Genomic DNA, 17,715 nt, shown 5'->3' with positions numbered 1-17,715 from the left:
GGAATTCCAGGATTTTGACCCAGCGACAGTGAAGGAACAGCGATATATTTCCAAGTCAGGATGGTGAGAGGCTTGGAGGGGGACTTGCAGGTGGTGGTGTTCCCAGGTATCTGCTGCCCTTGTCCCTCTAGATGGAAGTGGTCATGGGTTTGGAAGGTGCTGTCTAAGGATCTTGTAGATAGTACAAACTTCATCAATTTCCGAACTGGAGATGTCACATTAATGGGGGGGAAAAAGAACAAGCTATCCGTTGATACAGCATCTTTCACAAAGCAGGACATTCCCAAAGCACTTTCCACTCCTGCTGCATTGTCTGAGACACAGTAGGAAATTTTCACACAGCAAGATCCCAGAAACAGAAACATGATCAGGGACCAGATGATCTATTTTAGTGACGTTAGTTGGAATGAAATATTGGCCAGAACACTGGGGAGAACTCGCTCAATCTTCTGCAAGAACTGAAGCGTTGACTGATCCTGTGAGGGGCTAGACAGACTCTCACTCAAAAGCCTCACTCCACAGGACAGCACGCCATGAAAGAATTGTGTGTTGAACTGTCTGGATCAGCAACTTTCTAACAGAGAGGCAGGACAGCAGCTCTGTGGGAAGATCAAGAGAATAATGGGAAAGGCAAAGAAAGAAAAACAGTTGGAAAAGGACTTGGCGGTGCTCACATACCCCTCACTTCAACGAGGTTACTGCTGCACAGATTTCACAGATCACATTCCGTGCTGTTACCCAACAGGATTCTCCACCAAGTTTCATTTCCTTGTGCTTTGGGTTTCAATAAAACATGTGACATTCGCTTCCCAAGATGTGGTTCACCTCAGCTGAGCACCAATGGCACTGCTCAGAGAATCCCAGAGATCCAAACACCCTGAGCATTCGAGTCTGTTCTACCACAACGATTTAAAAAGTAGCCTAATAGCAAAATGGAGTGGTCAGGGGCGGATTATAGGAACAGTTATGAAGGCCATTCAGCCCACGACGTCCATGCTGGGATGGTTCAGGAATAGGATTGCCCGTTCTGATTGGATGTATTCCAAAAGGTCTCGCTCATGACCCCTTCCCCATCCCTGCCATGTTGACCAACATTGTCTCCCCTCTTGGCTCCCCACCTTTTCACATCAACCAGAGTCCGTTATCACTCAGTTCATGGATTCTCGACTCTCACCCTTTCTCCCCTCAACTCCTGTATTTTTCAATAATTGCGAGGAGTCAGTTGGTCGTACAAAAACTTGAGTATTGTTGAAGAAAGGCATTTTGTTGAAGCTTCTGGTCTGGCACTCATCAGGGCAATCACAAGAATACCAATGTCAGGGGAAACAGCAACTTTATGCTCTCTGAGAAGGGAGTGTTCTTTGCAGACAGAAAGGACAGGTATACACATTGCACCTGTTTCAGCTATGAAAAAAAAAGTGATAGCCATTTGCCGGTTCATTCCTCAGGGCAATATCTTGACCAGAGTCAAGCTGCCTGGTTTAAATTTCAAACAATGCTTGGCAGTTAACTGTCTGCCACCATTAACTGGTGCATTCTCCATGACAACGCTTGTACCAATTCTCTTTGTACCAATCAACATCCTCTTTACAAACAGTATAAATTCTTGTTTCCCCCCCTGGCATTGGTATACTTGCGATTGTCCTGATGAGTGCAAGATGAAAAACTTTGACAAAATGTCTTTTCTCAGCAGTTATTGTGAATGTTCAAAGAAAATGCCGGGGGTACGGGTGACATGAAGGCGATGTTCCTGAGATTCTCTCTCCCAGATTTTGTACAGAAGACTGATCTCAAGATTCGTCTTTAACCTTGGGGCAATGCAGGAGAGTTGGCAACCCCATTCCAGAGTCCACCCCCCCAGCCCCTGCTCCCGCCCCCTGGCCAGGTGACATTTCTCCACGGGTGACAGCCTGGAAGGTGCATGAATGTCCCACTCAGTCGATAAGCGGTGAAGTGCATAGTCTCTGCTTCATGGCACAGGCGCCTGTTCAGGTCCACCCTGTACAGTCAGTCCGACGACAGCTGTGCTCGATCTCAGATCTGTGCCCAGGACTCGGTCAGTTCTTGGACGCGTGTCTCGATGATGGCCCGCATAACTGAATACCTGGAAAATAGAAACATCATTGCATCAGGCTCCACTGTGAGTGACCTCAGTGCTGTGCCAGGACCTGCGTTCACTGCTCACGAGTGGAACTTTAAAGTTGAACTTTATTTATTAGTGTCACAAGTCGGCTGACATTAACACCGCAATGAAGTTACTGTGAAAATCCCCCAGTCGCCTCACTCCGGCGCCTGTTCGGGTTCCACTGAGGGAGAATTTAGCACGGCCAATCCACCTAACCAGCACGTCTTTCGGACTGTGGGAGGAAACCCACGCAGACACAGGGAGAACGTGCAGACTCCGCATAGACAGGAACCTGGGAACCCGGGAATTGAACCCGGGTTCCTGGCGCCGAGAGGCAGCAGTGCTAACCACTGTGCCACCGTCTGCTCTGTCGGTGAGTTAGTGCAGGCTCAGTGTTGTTGAATGGCCTCTTTCTGCACTATGGGAGAATCTATGAAATGCCTTTGTAGCCACCCACCCGAAAACAGCCCGCGCTCCGCTCCCCCTTAACTGCTGAGTTAGTTAGAGCATCCCCTTAACTGCTGAGTTAGTTAGAGCATCCCCCGCCGCGCGCGCGCGCGCGCGCACGCACGCACGCACGCACGGAGAATGTGCAGACTCCGCACAGAAAGTGACCCAAGCCGGGAATTGAACCTGGGTCCCTGGAGCTGTGAAGCAGCAGTGCTAACCACTGTGACAGGAACTCACTTGCGTGTCAACTTTTTCACCTCTCGATCTTCCTCTTCCTTCAGTTTTACAATAAAACTCTGCAACACTGGCATTTCAAACTTGATGTACTGAGCAACCTGGATTAGGGGAGGAGAGAGGCTCAGGATCAGAGATATATACATATAGAAACCCTGACAGAGATTTGGAAAGATTACACCTTGAATCAAACATTGAGGCATCTCCCTCCTCGTGTCCTGGCTGAGTAGCTCAACTCGATTGTATTCGGCTCGGACGGGGGGTGGGGGGGAAATGAGAATTTGACCCAGATGTACGAAAAACATCTATAATTCGTGATAATAGTAAATTCCTATGTAAACCAGTCACACTGTAGTGACACCCTGGTGCCTGTGGTGGCACTGCAGCACCTCACCTGGGCATCTCGGAGACAACTCTCGCTGTCTATTCGCCATCAGACCCAGAGAGTCCGTGTGCCTCACGGGGAACCTGGTCGGCAAAACTCAGCTCATCCCTGATAGTGAGATGGCGAACAGTCAATAGAGTCATTGAGGTTTACAGCATGGAAACAGGCTCTTTGGCCCAACTTGTCCAATGCAACCCCTTTTTTAAACCCCTAACCTAGCCCCAACTGCCCGTGTTTAGCCCATATCCCTCTATACCCATCTTACCCATGTAACTCTCTAAATGCTTTTTAAAAGACAAAATTGTACACGCCTCTACTACTACCTCTGGCAGCTTGTTCCAGACACTCACCACCCTCTGTGTGAAAAAATTGCCCCTCTGGACCATTTTGTATCTCTCCCCTTTCACCCTAAACCTATGCCCTCTAGTTTTAGACTCCCCTACCTTTGGGAAAAGATATTGACTATCTAGCTGATCTGTGCCCCTCATTATTTTATAGACCTCTATAAGATCACCCCTCAGCCTTCGACGCTGCAGAGAAAAAAGTCCCAGTCTATCCAACCTCTCCTTATAACTCAATCCATCAAGTCCCGGTAGCATCCTAGTAAATCTTTTCTGCACTCTTTCTAGTTTAATAATATCCTTTCTATAATAGGGTGACCAGAACTGTGCACAGTATTCCAAGTGTGGCCTTACCAATGTCTTGTACAACTTCAACAAGACCATCCCAACTCCTGTATTCAATGTTCTGACCAATGAAACCAAGCATGCTGAATGCCTTCTTCACATTCAAGGAGCTATGAACATGTACCCCTCGATCTCTTTGTTCTATAACTCTTCCCAACGCCCTACCATTAACTGAATAAGTCCTGCCCTGGTTCAATCTACCAAACTGCATCATCTTGCATTTATCTAAATTAAACTCCATGTCCTCAAAAATAATGTTCTCATTATCCCTGGATGGACATGCTGACACAGGCCCCTGGATTGGAATGTGTGCGGCAGTGGAACCCAGACGCACAGCTCTTTCTTGTTTCACCGCTTTTAACTTTCTGTCTCCCTTGGGATCGTACACCATCTTTGCTCGGAGTTCTTTACACCGTAAGGCCATTGGTGAGAGTGGCCACGGTGACTGCTGCCCTTCACCTACAGGACTGTGCAGATAAACTGCACATCCTTTCTTCACTTTCAGCCCTTCCCACGCACCCCAGACAAAGGTCATGAATGAAGCCAGTCCGTCACGCAAACCAGCCTCCCATTCACAGCATAATCAAGGACCCCATGCACCCCGGACATTCTCTCTTCCACCTTCTTCCCTCGGGAAAAACATACAAAAGTCTGAGGTCACGTACCAACCGACTCAAGAACAGCTTCTTCCCTACTGCTGTCAGACTTTTGAATGGACCTACCTTGCATTAGGTGGATCTTTCTCTGCACCCTAGCTATGACTGTAACACTACATTCTGCACTCTCTCCTTTCCTTCTCCTTTATCTACTCTATGAATGGTATGTCTGTCTGTATAGCTCGCAAGAACCAATACTTTTCACTGCATCCCAATACATTTCCAAAGATGTGCAGGTTAGGTCACTGGCCATGCTAAATTGCCCCTTAGTGTCCCAAGATGTCTAGGTTAGAGGGATGAATGGTCTTTAAATATAGAAATCATAGAAACCCTACAGTACAGAAAGAGGCCATTCGGCCCATCGAGTTTGCACCGACCACAATCCCACCCAGGCCCTACCCCCATATCCCTACATATTTCCCACTAATGCCTCTAATCTACACATCTCAGGACACTAAGGGCAATTTTTAGCATGGCCAATCAGCCTAACCTGCACATCTTTGGACTGTGGGAGGAAACCGGAGCACCCGGAAGAAACCCACGCAGACACGAAGAGAATGTGCAAACTCCACACAGACAGTGACCCAAGCCGAGAATCGAACCCAGGTCTCTGGAGCTGTGAAGCAGCAGTGCTAACCACTGTGCTACCGTGCCGGGTATCGGGATAATGGGGTAAATATGAGGGGTTACGGGGATAGAGCCTGGGTAAGATGCTCTGCCAATGCACAATATTCATATATTGGGGTGGCACAGTGGTTAGCACTGCTGCTTCACAGCGCCAGGAACCCGGGTTCGATTCCCGGCTTGGGTCACTGTCTGTGCAGAGTCTGCATGTTCTCCCCGTGTCTGCGTGGGTTTCCTCCGGGTGCTCTGGTTTCCTCCCACACTCCAAAGATGTGCAGGTTAGGTGGATTGGCCGTGCTAAATTGACCTTTAGTGTCAAGGGGATTAGCAGGGTAAATGTGTAGGGTTATGGGAATAGGGTCTGGGTGGGATTGTGGTCGGTACAGACTTGATGGGCCAAATGGCCTCCTTCTGTACTGTAGGGATTCTATGTGACAATAATAAATCAAATCAAAATTGTGAATCTCACTCACCGGCAGCCCATCTTGCTCTCAATCTCTACCCGTCAAAAACAATAGTTTATTGATCGCGAATCTCCTCAGCTATAACCTGTCAGGTGATTATATTGCTGGCCAATGTATACAACAATAAAAGGGACTCACGTCATAGGTGACCTCTTCACCCAGGTCCTTCTCCATCAGAAAGATTTTAGCTATGGCTTCACATGGTCCCTGAAGAAGACGGGAGATCAGAGGATAATCTGAATCCTTCAGTTTTGTTCTTTCTGGAGAGAGTGACACCATCAAAAAGATTAGGAAGAAAGCTTTTCTACCCCTGGCTAAAATTCTTCTGTGTCCTCACCACAACACGAGAGCCAGTGTGCGTGGTTCTCGGTGTACACAAGAACCTCAATGTGGAGATGCCGGCGTTGGACTGGGGTGGGGCACAGTAAGTAGTCTCACAAACACCAGGTTAAAGTCCAGCAGGTTTATTTGGAATCACGAGCTTTCGGAGCGCCGCTCCTTCATCAGGTGAGTGATGAAGGCGCCACCTGATTCATCAACTGGTGAAGGAGCAGCGCTCCGAAAGCTCGTGATTCCAAATAAACCTGTTGGACTTTAACCTGGTGTTGTGAGACTTCTTACATAAGAACTTCAGTAATAGGTTCTTTTTATAAATCGTTTCATGGGATGTGGGCGTCGCTGGCTGGGTCAGCATTTATCGCCCTTCGCTGAGGGGATTTAAGAGTCAGTCACATTGGCTCTGGAGTAACATGTAGGCCAGACCAGGGTAAGGACGGCAGATTTCCTTCCCTCAAGGACATTAGTGAAGCAGATGGGTTTTTCCGACAATCGACAATGGTTTCATGGTCATCAGTAGATTCTTAATTTCAACAAGATCATCTCTCATTCTTCTGAACTCCAGAGAATACAGAGTTCACTGACTCAGCCCTGCATCATTGGACAACTCTCTCAGCCCAGGGACCAGTCTAGTGAACCCTCACTATACCACCTCCAATGCAAGTATATCCTTAAATATGGAGACCAAAACTGCATGCGGTGTTCCAGATGTGGCCCCATGCAATTGTCACCAAACATCCTTTATTGCTGCACCCCTTGCAATGCAGAGCAGCGTTCTACTTGACATCCTCACTGTTTTCCATGCTGACATGTTAACTTTGTGTGTGTTGTGTGGGTCTGCTCAAAAACATCAACATTCACAACGTTCTCACGATCGGAATAGTATTCTAATTGTCCACACATACTAACTAACATGCACTGTAACATTATACAGTGTCTGAATGGGCACATTGATAAGCACAGCAGGGATCCGCACATTGTACACAAACATGGAAGCAGGAGTAGGCCATTCGTCCCTTCGAGCCTGCTCTGCTATTCATCTTGATCAAAGCTGGTCATCAAATTCAATATCTTGATCCCACCTCCTCACCACCCCCCATATCCCTTTAGCCCCAAGAGCTATATCTAATGTAGGCACTAGTTAGATGACACCTGGAATGCCATGAACAGTTTGGGTCTCCTTATCTAAGGAAAGATATAGTGGCATTGGAGGCAGCCCAGAGAAGGTTCACGGGGTCGATCCCGGGTATGGAGGGACTTTCTAATGAGGAGAGACTGAGACTGTACTCATTGGAGCTTAGAACAATGAGAAGTGACCTTATTGAGACGTATGGGATTCTCGGGGGGGGGGAGGGGGTTGACAGGATAGATGCTGAGAGGCTGTTTCCCCTTGTGGGAGATTCTCAGACCAGTGGGGCACAATTTCAGAGTAAGACAGAGATGAGGAGGAATTTCTTCACTCCGAGGGTAGTAGAATGTGTGGAATTCTTTACCGCAGAGGGCTGTAGAGACTGGGTCATTCAGAATGTTCAAGGCTGAGATAGACAGATTATTGAGCGCTCTGGAGATGTGGCGGAAAAGTGGACTTGAGGATTATATCAGATCAGTCATGATCTCATTGAATGGTGGAGCAGACCCGAGGGGCCAAATGGCCTCCTTCAGCTTCCACATCTTATGATCTTATGTCAAAACATCACTATGTGAACATACAGTCTGTATCCCTGTGAAGTTACACCAGGTGACTGATAAGAATTGCGTACAATCAAAATTAAAAATGAAACGGGGATAAAATAAATCAATTGGAGAATTGATGAGTGCAGCTGTCTGAAGGGGTGTTTTTGATATACAAATTAGCCCAGCCGTAGGAAAACAAGTCTTTGCCTCGGGGAAAACAATGGTGTGCGGAAGCGAGAAGATAACGGGACATTTTGCCCTATAGGCTAAAAGCCTGGTCTGCGGGCTGGGTAACATCAAAAGGTAAAAAACAATATATCCATAGCAGGATAACTGGAGGAAAAAGACAGACGCCACCATCAGAGCCACACCCAGCTGGAGAAAACTGATTCCCGGGAAAACAAGTTGTCGCTAAAAGGCAGCAGTTTAAAACAAAACCCGAACAGAGAACTTCTGCGCTGAGCTGAAGAAGACCTTCCCAAACCAGAAAAATAACCCATGGGTGGCATCCATCTACTGGATTTAGCTCCTAGACTTTTGATATTGGATATTGTTTGGGAAAAGTTCAGGAAACGTAGGTAGCTGGGGACAAGGGGCAGTTTCATGATATACTCCATGTGTATAACCTTCTGTTTAGTTCACTGCACAGTTGTAATGTACCCCAGTCTTTCTTATCGTGTGTTTTCTTTTTTAAATTAATAAATATTCTTTAGAAATTGATCACAACAAGACTGTACAGTTCCTCACTGCTTTGCATATCTTTTCTCACAGGACACCAAATTGGAAAATATACACCGCTACAAACCGGTGTGAGTTCCCCTTCTGGATTTTGGGATACCCTGGCATTTAAAATCAGTGGGGTTCATAACACACGCCCTCACACACGGACGCCGGGGGTGGGGTGACCCGCCCTGGCGCGCGGGGGACAACCCGCCCTGGTGCGCAGGGAGAACTCGCCCTGGCGCGCGGGGAGAACCCGCCCTGGCGCGCGGGGAGAACTCGCCCTGGCGCGCGGGGAGAACCCGCCCTGGCGCGCGGGGAGAACCCGCCCTGGCGCGCGGGGAGAACCCGCCCTGGCGCGCGGGGAGAACTCGCCCTGGCGCGCGGGGAGAACTCGCCCTGGCGCGCGGGGAGAACCCGCCCTGGCGCGCGGGGAGAACTCGCCCTGGCGCGCGGGGAGAACCCGCCCTGGCGCGCGGGGAGAACTCGCCCTGGCGCGCGGGGAGAACCCGCCCTGGCGCGCGGGGAGAACTCGCCCTGGCGCGCGGGGAGAACCCGCCCTGGCGCGCGGGGAGAACCCGCCCTGGCGCGCGGGGAGAACTCGCCCTGGCGCGCGGGGAGAACCCGCCCTGGCGCGCGGGGAGAACTCGCCCTGGCGCGCGGGGAGAACTCGCCCTGGCGCGCGGGGAGAACTCAAATCATGCCCAACCCAAGTTTACTTTGGAAAGAGGTTCCACAACTAAATGAGAAACAAACTGAAATTGCAAAGACAAACTTGCTGAGATTCACAGCAGGGAGTGAGTGAGGGTTGAATGGTAGAAATCTAAGCAAGCAGGACTAACTCACCCCCTCCCCCCGGGATAGGTGAACGTCTGCCAATCTCTGCCCAAGATTAAGGTGGGTTAGGGTGGTGTGATGGAGGGGGGGCGGGGGGGGGGCACATCACCCACTGAGCTATGTGTCAGAGGGGTACTTATCCAAACAGGCCTGGTCATCTGGAGCAACCTGCTGTCTGTTTTTACCCAGTCTGAGAGACTGGTTCCCTTCTCCCTGGTGTCTAACCGTGTTCCCCAAGATCTCGAGACGGACCTCAACTCACCTCCGCTGGTGTGGACAATATAAAGTGCAAATTCATCCGAACTGTTTTCAATCTGGAAAGAGATGGGGAGGGAGAAAGTTAATAATCACAAAACAGTTCAAAACCTCTGCCCGCGCACAAGCTCTCAGCTTTCTGATCTCCCCGGCCTGCCATAGGTCCACCCGCCCATTTCCCACCAATCTCCTTTCCACCTTTAGTGCCAGGCACTGACCAACAACAACTGGCATTTGTGTGGCAGCTTTACGGTAAAATATAAGGTTTATTAATGACTTAGAGGAGGGGGCTGAAGGGTGGATCAGTAAATTTGCTGATGACACCAAGATTGGTGGAGTAGTGGATGAGGTGGAGGGCTGTTGTAGGCTGCAAAGAGACATAGATAGGATGCAAAGCTGGGCTGAAAAATGGCAAATGGAGTTTAACCCTGATAAATGTGAGGTGATTCATTTTGGTAGGACTAATTTAAATGTGGATTACAGGGTCAAAGGTAGGGTTCTGAAGACTGTGGAGGAACAGAGATCTTGAGGTCCATATCCACAGATCTCTAAAGGTTGCCACTCAAGTGGATAGAGCTGTGAAGAAGGCCTATAGTGTGTTAGCTTTTATTAACAGGGGGTTGGAGTTTAAGAACCGTGGGGTTATGCTGCAACTGTACAGGACCTTGGTGAGACCACATTTGGAATATTGTGTGCAGTTCTGGTCACCTCACTATAAGAAGGATGTGGAAGCGCTGGAAAGAGTGCAGAGGAGATTTACCAGGATGCTGCCTGGTTTGGAGGGTAGGTCTTATGAGGAAAGGTTGAGGGAGCGAGGGCTGTTCTCTCTGGAGTAGCTGAGGGGAGACTTAATAAAAGGTGTATAAAATGATGAAGGGGATAGATAGAGTGAACGTTCAAAGACTATTTCCTCAGGTGGATGGAGCTATTACAAGGGGGCATAACTATAGGGTTCGTGGTGGGAGATACAGGAAGGATATCAGAGGTAGGTTCTTTACGCAGAGAGTGGTTGGGGTGTGGAATGGACTGCCTGCAGTGATAGTGGAGTCAGACACTTTAGGAACATTTAAGCGGTTATTGGATAGGCACATGGAGCACACCAGGATGATAGGGAGTGGGATAGCTTGATCTTGGTTTCAGATAAAGCTCGGCACAACATCGTGGGCCGAAGGGCCTGTTCTGTGCTGTACTGTTCTATGTTCACTGGCTCTCCCCAAACAACCATTGAACGGACCAGAAGAGGAGAGGTAGTTCGAGGGGTGGTGGAGGGAGGGAGGGAGTGGGGGGGGAACCGATTGCTCGGCCCGAGATGGATTTGAACATAAGAACATAAGAACTAGGAGCAGGAGGAGGCCATCTGGCCCCTCGAGCCTGCTCCGCCATTCAATAAGATCATGGCTGATCTTTTCGTGGACTCAGCTCCACTTACCCACCCGCTCACCATAACCCTTAATCCTTTACTGTTCAAAACTTTATCTATCCTTGCCTTAAAAAACATTCAATGAGGTAGCCTCAACTGCTTCACTGGGCAGGGAATTCCACAGATTCACAACCCTTTGTGTGAAGAAGTTCCTCCTCAACTCAGTCCTAAATCTGCTTCCCCTTATTTTGAGGCCATGCCCCCTAGTTCTAGTTTCACCCACCAGTGGAAACAACCTCCCTGCTTCATTCTTATCTATTCCCTTCATAACCTGAAATGTTTCGATAAGACCTCCCTTCATTCTTCTGTATTCCGTTGAGTATAGCCCCAGTCTACTCAGTCTCTCCTCATAAGCCAACCCTCTCAACTCCGGAATCAACCTAGTGAATCTCCTCTGCACCCCCTCCAGTGCCAGTATATCCTTTCTCAAGTAAGGAGACCAAAACTGTACACAGTACTCCAGGTGTGGCCTCACCAGCACCTTATACAGCTGCAACATAACCTCGCTGTTTTTAAACTCCATCCCTCTCGCAATGAAGGACAAAATTCCATTTGCCTTCTTAATTACCTGCTGCACCTGCAAACCAACTCCTTGAGATTCCTGCACAAGGACACCCAGGTCCCTCTGCACAGCAGCATGCTGCAATTTTTTACCATTTGAATAATAGTCCGTTTTGCTGTTATTCCTACCAAAATGGATGACCTCACATTTACCAACATTGTACTCCATCTGCCAGACTCTCGCCCACTCACTTAGACTATCTATATCCCTTTGCAGACTTTCAGCGTCCTCTGCACACTTTGCTCTGCCACCCATCTTATTGTCATCTGTGAATTTTGACACACTGCACTTGGTCCCCAACTCCAAATCATCTACGTAAATTGAAGGAAGGCGGCTGAAGAGGAATGGCAGACAGGGCAGGGGTTTGTCTGAGTCAGGGCATGGTTGACAGTGATGGCATAAGTGGCACGCACAATCGAACAGGACGTACTTGTTTTGGGGGAGTTGGACTGTGTCTCCAGGACTGCAGGAGGCTGATGGAGAAAGAGAAGGAATTGAGATATCAGGCAGAGGTAGTCTGGGTGCTGGGTGACCGGGAGAAGGGCTGAGACAGAGCACAGAGAGCCAGGGTTTCAGCCAGACGGAGGTTCCTGCGGGGTGGGGGAATGGGAGAGGGTCACGGAGACACATTGAGGATGTCCCAGTGTAGGTCTGAGTGGATATTCCATCAAGTATCTCGTTGTTCCGAGGCAATGGAGCTGTTAACAATCCCAAGAAGGACCCAGGTCAAAGCACATGGGGCACCCATTGTGGGGCTGCACGGTGGCACAGTGGTCAACACTGCCGTCTCACAGCGCCAGGGACCTGGGTTCAATTCTCGGCTCGGGTCATTGTCTGTGTGGAGTCTGCATAACAACATAAGAAATAGGAGCAGGAGTAGGCCATCTAGCCCCTCGAGCCTGCCCCACCATTCAACAAGATCATGGTTGATCTGAAGTGGATCAGCTCCACCCACCCGCCTGATCCCTATCACCCCTAATTCCCTTACCGATCAGGAATCCATCTATCCGTGATTTAAATATATTCAACGAGGTAGCCTCCACCACTTCAGTGGGCAGAGAATTCCAGAGATTCACCACCCTCTGAGAGAAGAAGTTCCTCCTCAACTCTGTCCTAAACCGACCCCCCTTTATTTTGAGGCTGTCCCCTCTAGTTCTAGTTTCCTTTCTAAGTGGAAAGAATCTCTCCATCTCTACCCTATCCAGCCCCTTCATTATCTTATAGGTCTCTATAAGATCCCCCCTCAGCCTTCTAAATTCCAACGAGTACAAACCCAATCTGCTCAGTCCCTCCTCATAATCAACACCCCTCATCTCTGGTTCTCCCCATGTCTGTATGGGGTTCCTTCAGGTGCTCTGGTTTCCTCCCACAGTCTGAAAGACGTGCTGGTTAGGTGTGTTGGCCATGCTAAATTCTTCCTCAGTGTACCGGGACAGGCGCTGGAGTGTGGCGACGAGGGGATTTTCACAGTAACTTCATTGCAGTGTTAACGGCTTAATGCGTGCAACTTGCTCGGTCCAACCTGACCACAAGATGGCCTGTTCTAGGCACAGACATAGGGCAGCACAGTGGTTAGCACTGCTGCCTCACAGTGCCAGGGACCCGGGTTCGATTCCCGGCTTGGGTCACTGTCTGTGTGGAGTTTGCACGTCCTCCCCGTGTCTGCGTGGGTTTCCTCCGGGTGCTCCGGTTTCCTCCCACACTCCAAAGATGTGCAGGTTAGGTACATTGGCCGTGCTAAATTCTCCCTCCGTGTATCCGAACAGGTGCCGGAGTGTGGCGACTAGGGGATTTTCGCAGTAACTTCATTGCAGCGTTAATGTAAGCCTTACTTGTGACTAATAAATAAACTTTAAGCTTTAAAAAACTTCAGAGTTGCTCTCTCGTGTAGGTACTTGTTTTGGATGAGGGAATGGCCAGATGACAGCAAGGTGGGTCTGCACTCGCCAGATGTTGGAACCACTTCATACTAATGATGAACCATTTCTCCCCGCTCTCCCCTTCCCTTCCAATAGCTGGCAGAGACTGCGTCACGGCCATCAATGCTTACCTTAAACTTGTTGAGGAGTAGGTTCAGCACCTGAACAGTACTCATCGTGCTGTTTACACGGACATTCGTGATGGAACCAAACGCGGGAGTGAAGACAGACGTCTGTGTAAAGAGAGAGAGGGAGAGAAAGAATCAGGAGAACTGTTACAGTGCAGCCGGAGGCCATTCAGCCCATCGCGTCTGTACCTGCTCGGGAGAGAGTGTGTTCCACAAGGGAGGCTGTCAAGGAGACTTTCCAAATCCAAGCCCGGCAGAAAGTTGTCACTAGCTTTTTATTTATACTTTCATGGGATGTGGGCGTCGCTGGCAGAGCCAGAATTCATTGCCCATCCCTAATTGCCCCTCGAGAAGGTGCTGGTGAGCTGCCTTCTTGAACCCGCTGCAGTCCACGTGGTGTAGGTACACCCACAGTGCTGTTACGGAGGGAGTTCCAGGATTTTGACCCAGAGACAGTGAAATAACGGCCGATATATTTCCAAGTCAGGGTGGCGAGTGTTTTGTTGCCGGTATTTATTGCCCATCCCTAGTTGCCCCTTGGAAGGCAGTTGAGAGTCAACCACATTGCTGTGGCTCTGGAGTCACATGTAGGCCAGACCGGGTAAGGATGGCAGATTTCCTTCCCTGAAGGACATTGGTGAACCAGATGGGTTTTTGCGACAATAGTTTCACAGCCATCAGTAGATTCTTCGTTCTGGATCTTTATTGAATTCAGTTTTCAGCATCTGGGATTGGAACTCCAGCCCCTGAGGACATTTCCGGAGATGCCTAGCCCAGTGACAATGCCACTAGGCCACCGCCTGCCCCCTGATTGAGCAGGCAATGTGGTAACGGGTGCAAGAACCATTGCCAAGCTGGCAGGTAGTTCAATGCTCCAGGCCTTTCACACTGGGCATGGTTAGGCCTGTTAGCACTGCTGTGCCACACACTGGCACTGTCTCTGACCCTCTCCCAGCGAGTGCGCCATCTATCCAGGACCTACCTTATGGTTATAGAAATGGCCATTGATGGAGAAGCGATGGCGTCTGATTCTCCGCTTGTCGCTTGGCGAGCGCAGATTCGCTCTTCGCAAGATCAGGGCTCCAGCGTCGCTCTTTGTGCGCATTAGCTGTGAGCCCCCCGGATCACCCGAGGTACCATCCTGGGACGCTGGGGAAGAGAAAGGGGAACAGAGTGCATTCATTCCCCGCTGCCAGTCTCCTGCCCCCTCAGCTGAACCCACAAAGCCTGCCCTCCAACCCCGACCACATGTCCGAGTCTATACTCCCAACCCACAGAGAATCACAGAATCCTACAGTGCAGAAAGAGGCCATTCAGCCCATCAATCCTGCACCAAGCGCAATCCCACCTTATCCCCATAACCCCATGCATTTACCCTAGCTCGTCCCCCCTGACACTAAGGGGCAATTTAGCATGGCCAATCCACCTAACCCGCACACCTTTGAGTGTGGGAGGAAACCGGAGCACCCGGAGGAAACCCACGCAGACACGGGGAGAACGTGCAGACTCCGCACAGACAGTGACCCGAGGCCGGAATCGGACCCGGGTCCCTGAGGCAGATATCAATAAAACCATTCTGCACTCTCTCGTTTCCTTCTCTATGAACGGTATGCTTTGTCTGTATAGCGCGCAAGAAACAACACTTTTCACTGTATGTTAATACATGTGACAATAATAAATCAAATCAGATCAATGCTAACCATTGCGCCACTCGTTTTGTAATGAGGTAACTCGTGTTACACAAAAAGGACAAAAGGAAAGTTTGAACTTGCAGCCACCAAACCATCAGATTGTATATGTTAGAGTCCATGTGAATGCATGAAGAGCGGCCTTGGTTACAGGCTTGTCCAAGCCTGACCCCTCAGTGCACTTTTCCTCCGTGGGCAGGCAGTCAGTCAGGCCTCAATGCTAACCGAGGAAGAGTGAACATGCCCCACTCCCCGCTCCCCCTCCCCTCCCCCTCTTCACCAGCCCCGGCTGAGGGCAAAGGAGGGCTGGGGGGGGGGGAGCTGGCGGGGGGGGAGACACAAGGCAGAACCCAACTGTCCACTCTCTCCGGAGAGTTCCTGGGAGTCGTCATCGATAAGGGTGGACATTAATCGGAGTGGCCCATCTGGGACTGAATGAGGCCTTCACTTGGTCATGGCTGATCGATGGGGGCAGTTCCCAGGGTAGATCAGTAAAACCGGGCGTGATGGCGAACTTACCAATCCGAGCCAGCTCATGCAGGCTAGATTTAGATAATTCTTCTTCACACAAGCCCTGGGAGACGTGAGCAACTCTCTCTCATTGGGTTGCCAACTGTGATTCCATCACATCACTTGCCCTCACCCCACCCCTCCCTCCCCACCACCTCTCCAGCCATGAGCCCGCCAACACATCCATATCCTTGTGATGTCACTGCCTTGCTAATGCCAATTGGAAAGCAAGACGACCCATTACCCAATTGGATAATGTTCAACCGGCCACTAACCAGCCTACTCCCTCCCTCCCCCCAATCATTTAAACCTTTTATTTTATCTGGCAAAGAGAAATGTTCAAAGAAAATGATGAAAGTGCCCAATTTTTCTCGATGTCCGGATGATTTTTCTCCCGGGTTGGATACAGCAGGGTCCTGGAGATTCATCTTCCTATTCCTGGAGACTCCCGGACAATGCTGGGGAGTTGGCAACCCTCTCAATCCATCATTTTCCATCTGAAATCACAGAATCCCTCCAATGCAGAAGGAGGCCATTCAGCCCATTGAGTCTGCACTGAACCTCCAACAGAGTATCTTACCCAGGTCATATCCCCGTAACCCCACGCATTTACCATGGCTAATTCCCCCTAACCCGCACATCTTTAGAAATCAAGGGGCAATTTATTATGGCTAATTCCCCTAACCTACACATCTTTGGACACTAAGGGTCGATTTAGCACGGCCAATCCACCCAACCCGCACATCTTTGGAGTGTGGGAGGAAACCGGAGCACCCGGAGGAAACCCACGCAGACACGGGGAGAATCCACACAGATCAGTAGATGTTGACTGGGAAAGTCAGGGGGATGGGTTTTAAATACAGAGGATACATGATCTCACTCGAGGGGCTGAATGGCCTTCTCCTGGTCCACATTGGAAATCTGGATTGAGAGTGATCTTACTGTTGTCACTGTTCTTGGGTACACTCTCTGCCTCCTCCACCTTCACATCGGGGATAACAAATGTTGTCTTTGTGGGTCTGTGTGAGAGAGAGTGCGTTATCAAAACAGCAATTACTCGGTTAACTCAGGAACCTCTCCCAACTGGCCGAGCAATGGGAAAACACCCTTTCCAATAAAACCACCACCCTGATCCAATCTCAGCCCGTTACCCCCCGCCCAGTTTCTCCTCCTACCCCACCCTCTTCCTCCTGTCCCCTTTCCCATTATTCCCTCCGATCGCCCTCCTCCTCGCTACTCTCCCCCTCCATGTCAGGTAAAGGGACCAGTGGTGCTCTCTGTGCCAACGTGGGCATCCACCAGCTCATTATCATGGCAACCAAGCTGAATTATGGCAAGGGTAAGCATGTACCCTAATATTGGACAAAGGTTTGGAGAGATAGGGGAGTGGGAGAGAACTCAACTCAATCCCATTGGAAACAGCCTTGTGCTTGGCATGGAATTAGGGATGCCCTGAGAGCAGGATGAGGGTTGGTATGGCGATGGGCTCAGTGCCAGCGCAGGGGTTTGGGATGGGATTAGCTTCAGTGTGGGGCTTCCGGACAGTGTGGGGGTTCGGAATGGGAATAGCCTCAGGGTGGGGCTTCCGGACAGTGTGGGGGTCCGGGATGGGAATAGCCTCAGGGTGGGGCTTCCGGACAGTGTGGGGGTTCAGGATGGGAATAGCCTCAGGGTGGGGCTTCCGGACAGTGTGGGGGTTCAGGATGGGAATAGCCTCAGGGTGGGGCTTCCGGACAGTGTGGGGTCCGGGATGGGATTAGCCTCAGGGTGCAGGTTCCAGACAGTGTGGGGGTTCAGGATGGGAATAGCCTCAGTAGGGGACTTCTGGACAGTGTGGGGGTTCGGGGTGGGAATAGCCTCAGTTTGTGGGTTCCGGAGTGTGTGGGGGTTTGGGATCGGATTAGCCTCAGTGTGGGGGCTCCGGGATTGGATTAGCCTCAGTGTGGGGGCTCCGGACAGTGTGGGGGTTCGGAATGGGATTAGCCTCAGTTTGGGGGTTTCGGACAGTGTGGGGGTTCGGAATGGGATTAGCCTCAGTGTGG

At 50.2% G+C, this 17,715-nt stretch overlaps 2 protein-coding genes across 2 annotated transcripts in view; both read right to left on the bottom strand.

Moving 5' to 3' along the window:
• Nucleotides 1–17,715, bottom strand: part of slc23a2 (solute carrier family 23 member 2) — a 315,342-nt gene that overhangs the window by 39,172 nt on the left and 258,455 nt on the right. The gene's annotated exons all lie outside the window — the stretch shown is intronic.
• Nucleotides 441–17,715, bottom strand: part of LOC144510230 (ras association domain-containing protein 2-like) — a 30,713-nt gene continuing 13,438 nt past the window's right edge. Inside the window, exons 2-8 of the mRNA XM_078239724.1 lie at nucleotides 16,616–16,729; nucleotides 14,458–14,624; nucleotides 13,479–13,580; nucleotides 9,454–9,505; nucleotides 5,763–5,884; nucleotides 2,813–2,910; nucleotides 441–2,104 (exon numbers count right to left, since the gene is read on the bottom strand). Of these exons, the coding sequence (XP_078095850.1) occupies nucleotides 2,035–2,104; nucleotides 2,813–2,910; nucleotides 5,763–5,884; nucleotides 9,454–9,505; nucleotides 13,479–13,580; nucleotides 14,458–14,624; nucleotides 16,616–16,729 (725 nt within the window). The 3' untranslated portion in view covers nucleotides 441–2,034. The remainder of the gene's footprint in view (nucleotides 2,105–2,812; nucleotides 2,911–5,762; nucleotides 5,885–9,453; nucleotides 9,506–13,478; nucleotides 13,581–14,457; nucleotides 14,625–16,615; nucleotides 16,730–17,715) is intronic.

Source organism: Mustelus asterias, chromosome 22 (assembly GCF_964213995.1).
Source record: "Mustelus asterias chromosome 22, sMusAst1.hap1.1, whole genome shotgun sequence".
NCBI classification, from domain to species: domain Eukaryota; kingdom Metazoa; phylum Chordata; class Chondrichthyes; order Carcharhiniformes; family Triakidae; genus Mustelus; species Mustelus asterias.
Note: the sequence above shows the minus strand (reverse complement) of the source record. Positions and strands in the feature narration are given on the sequence as shown.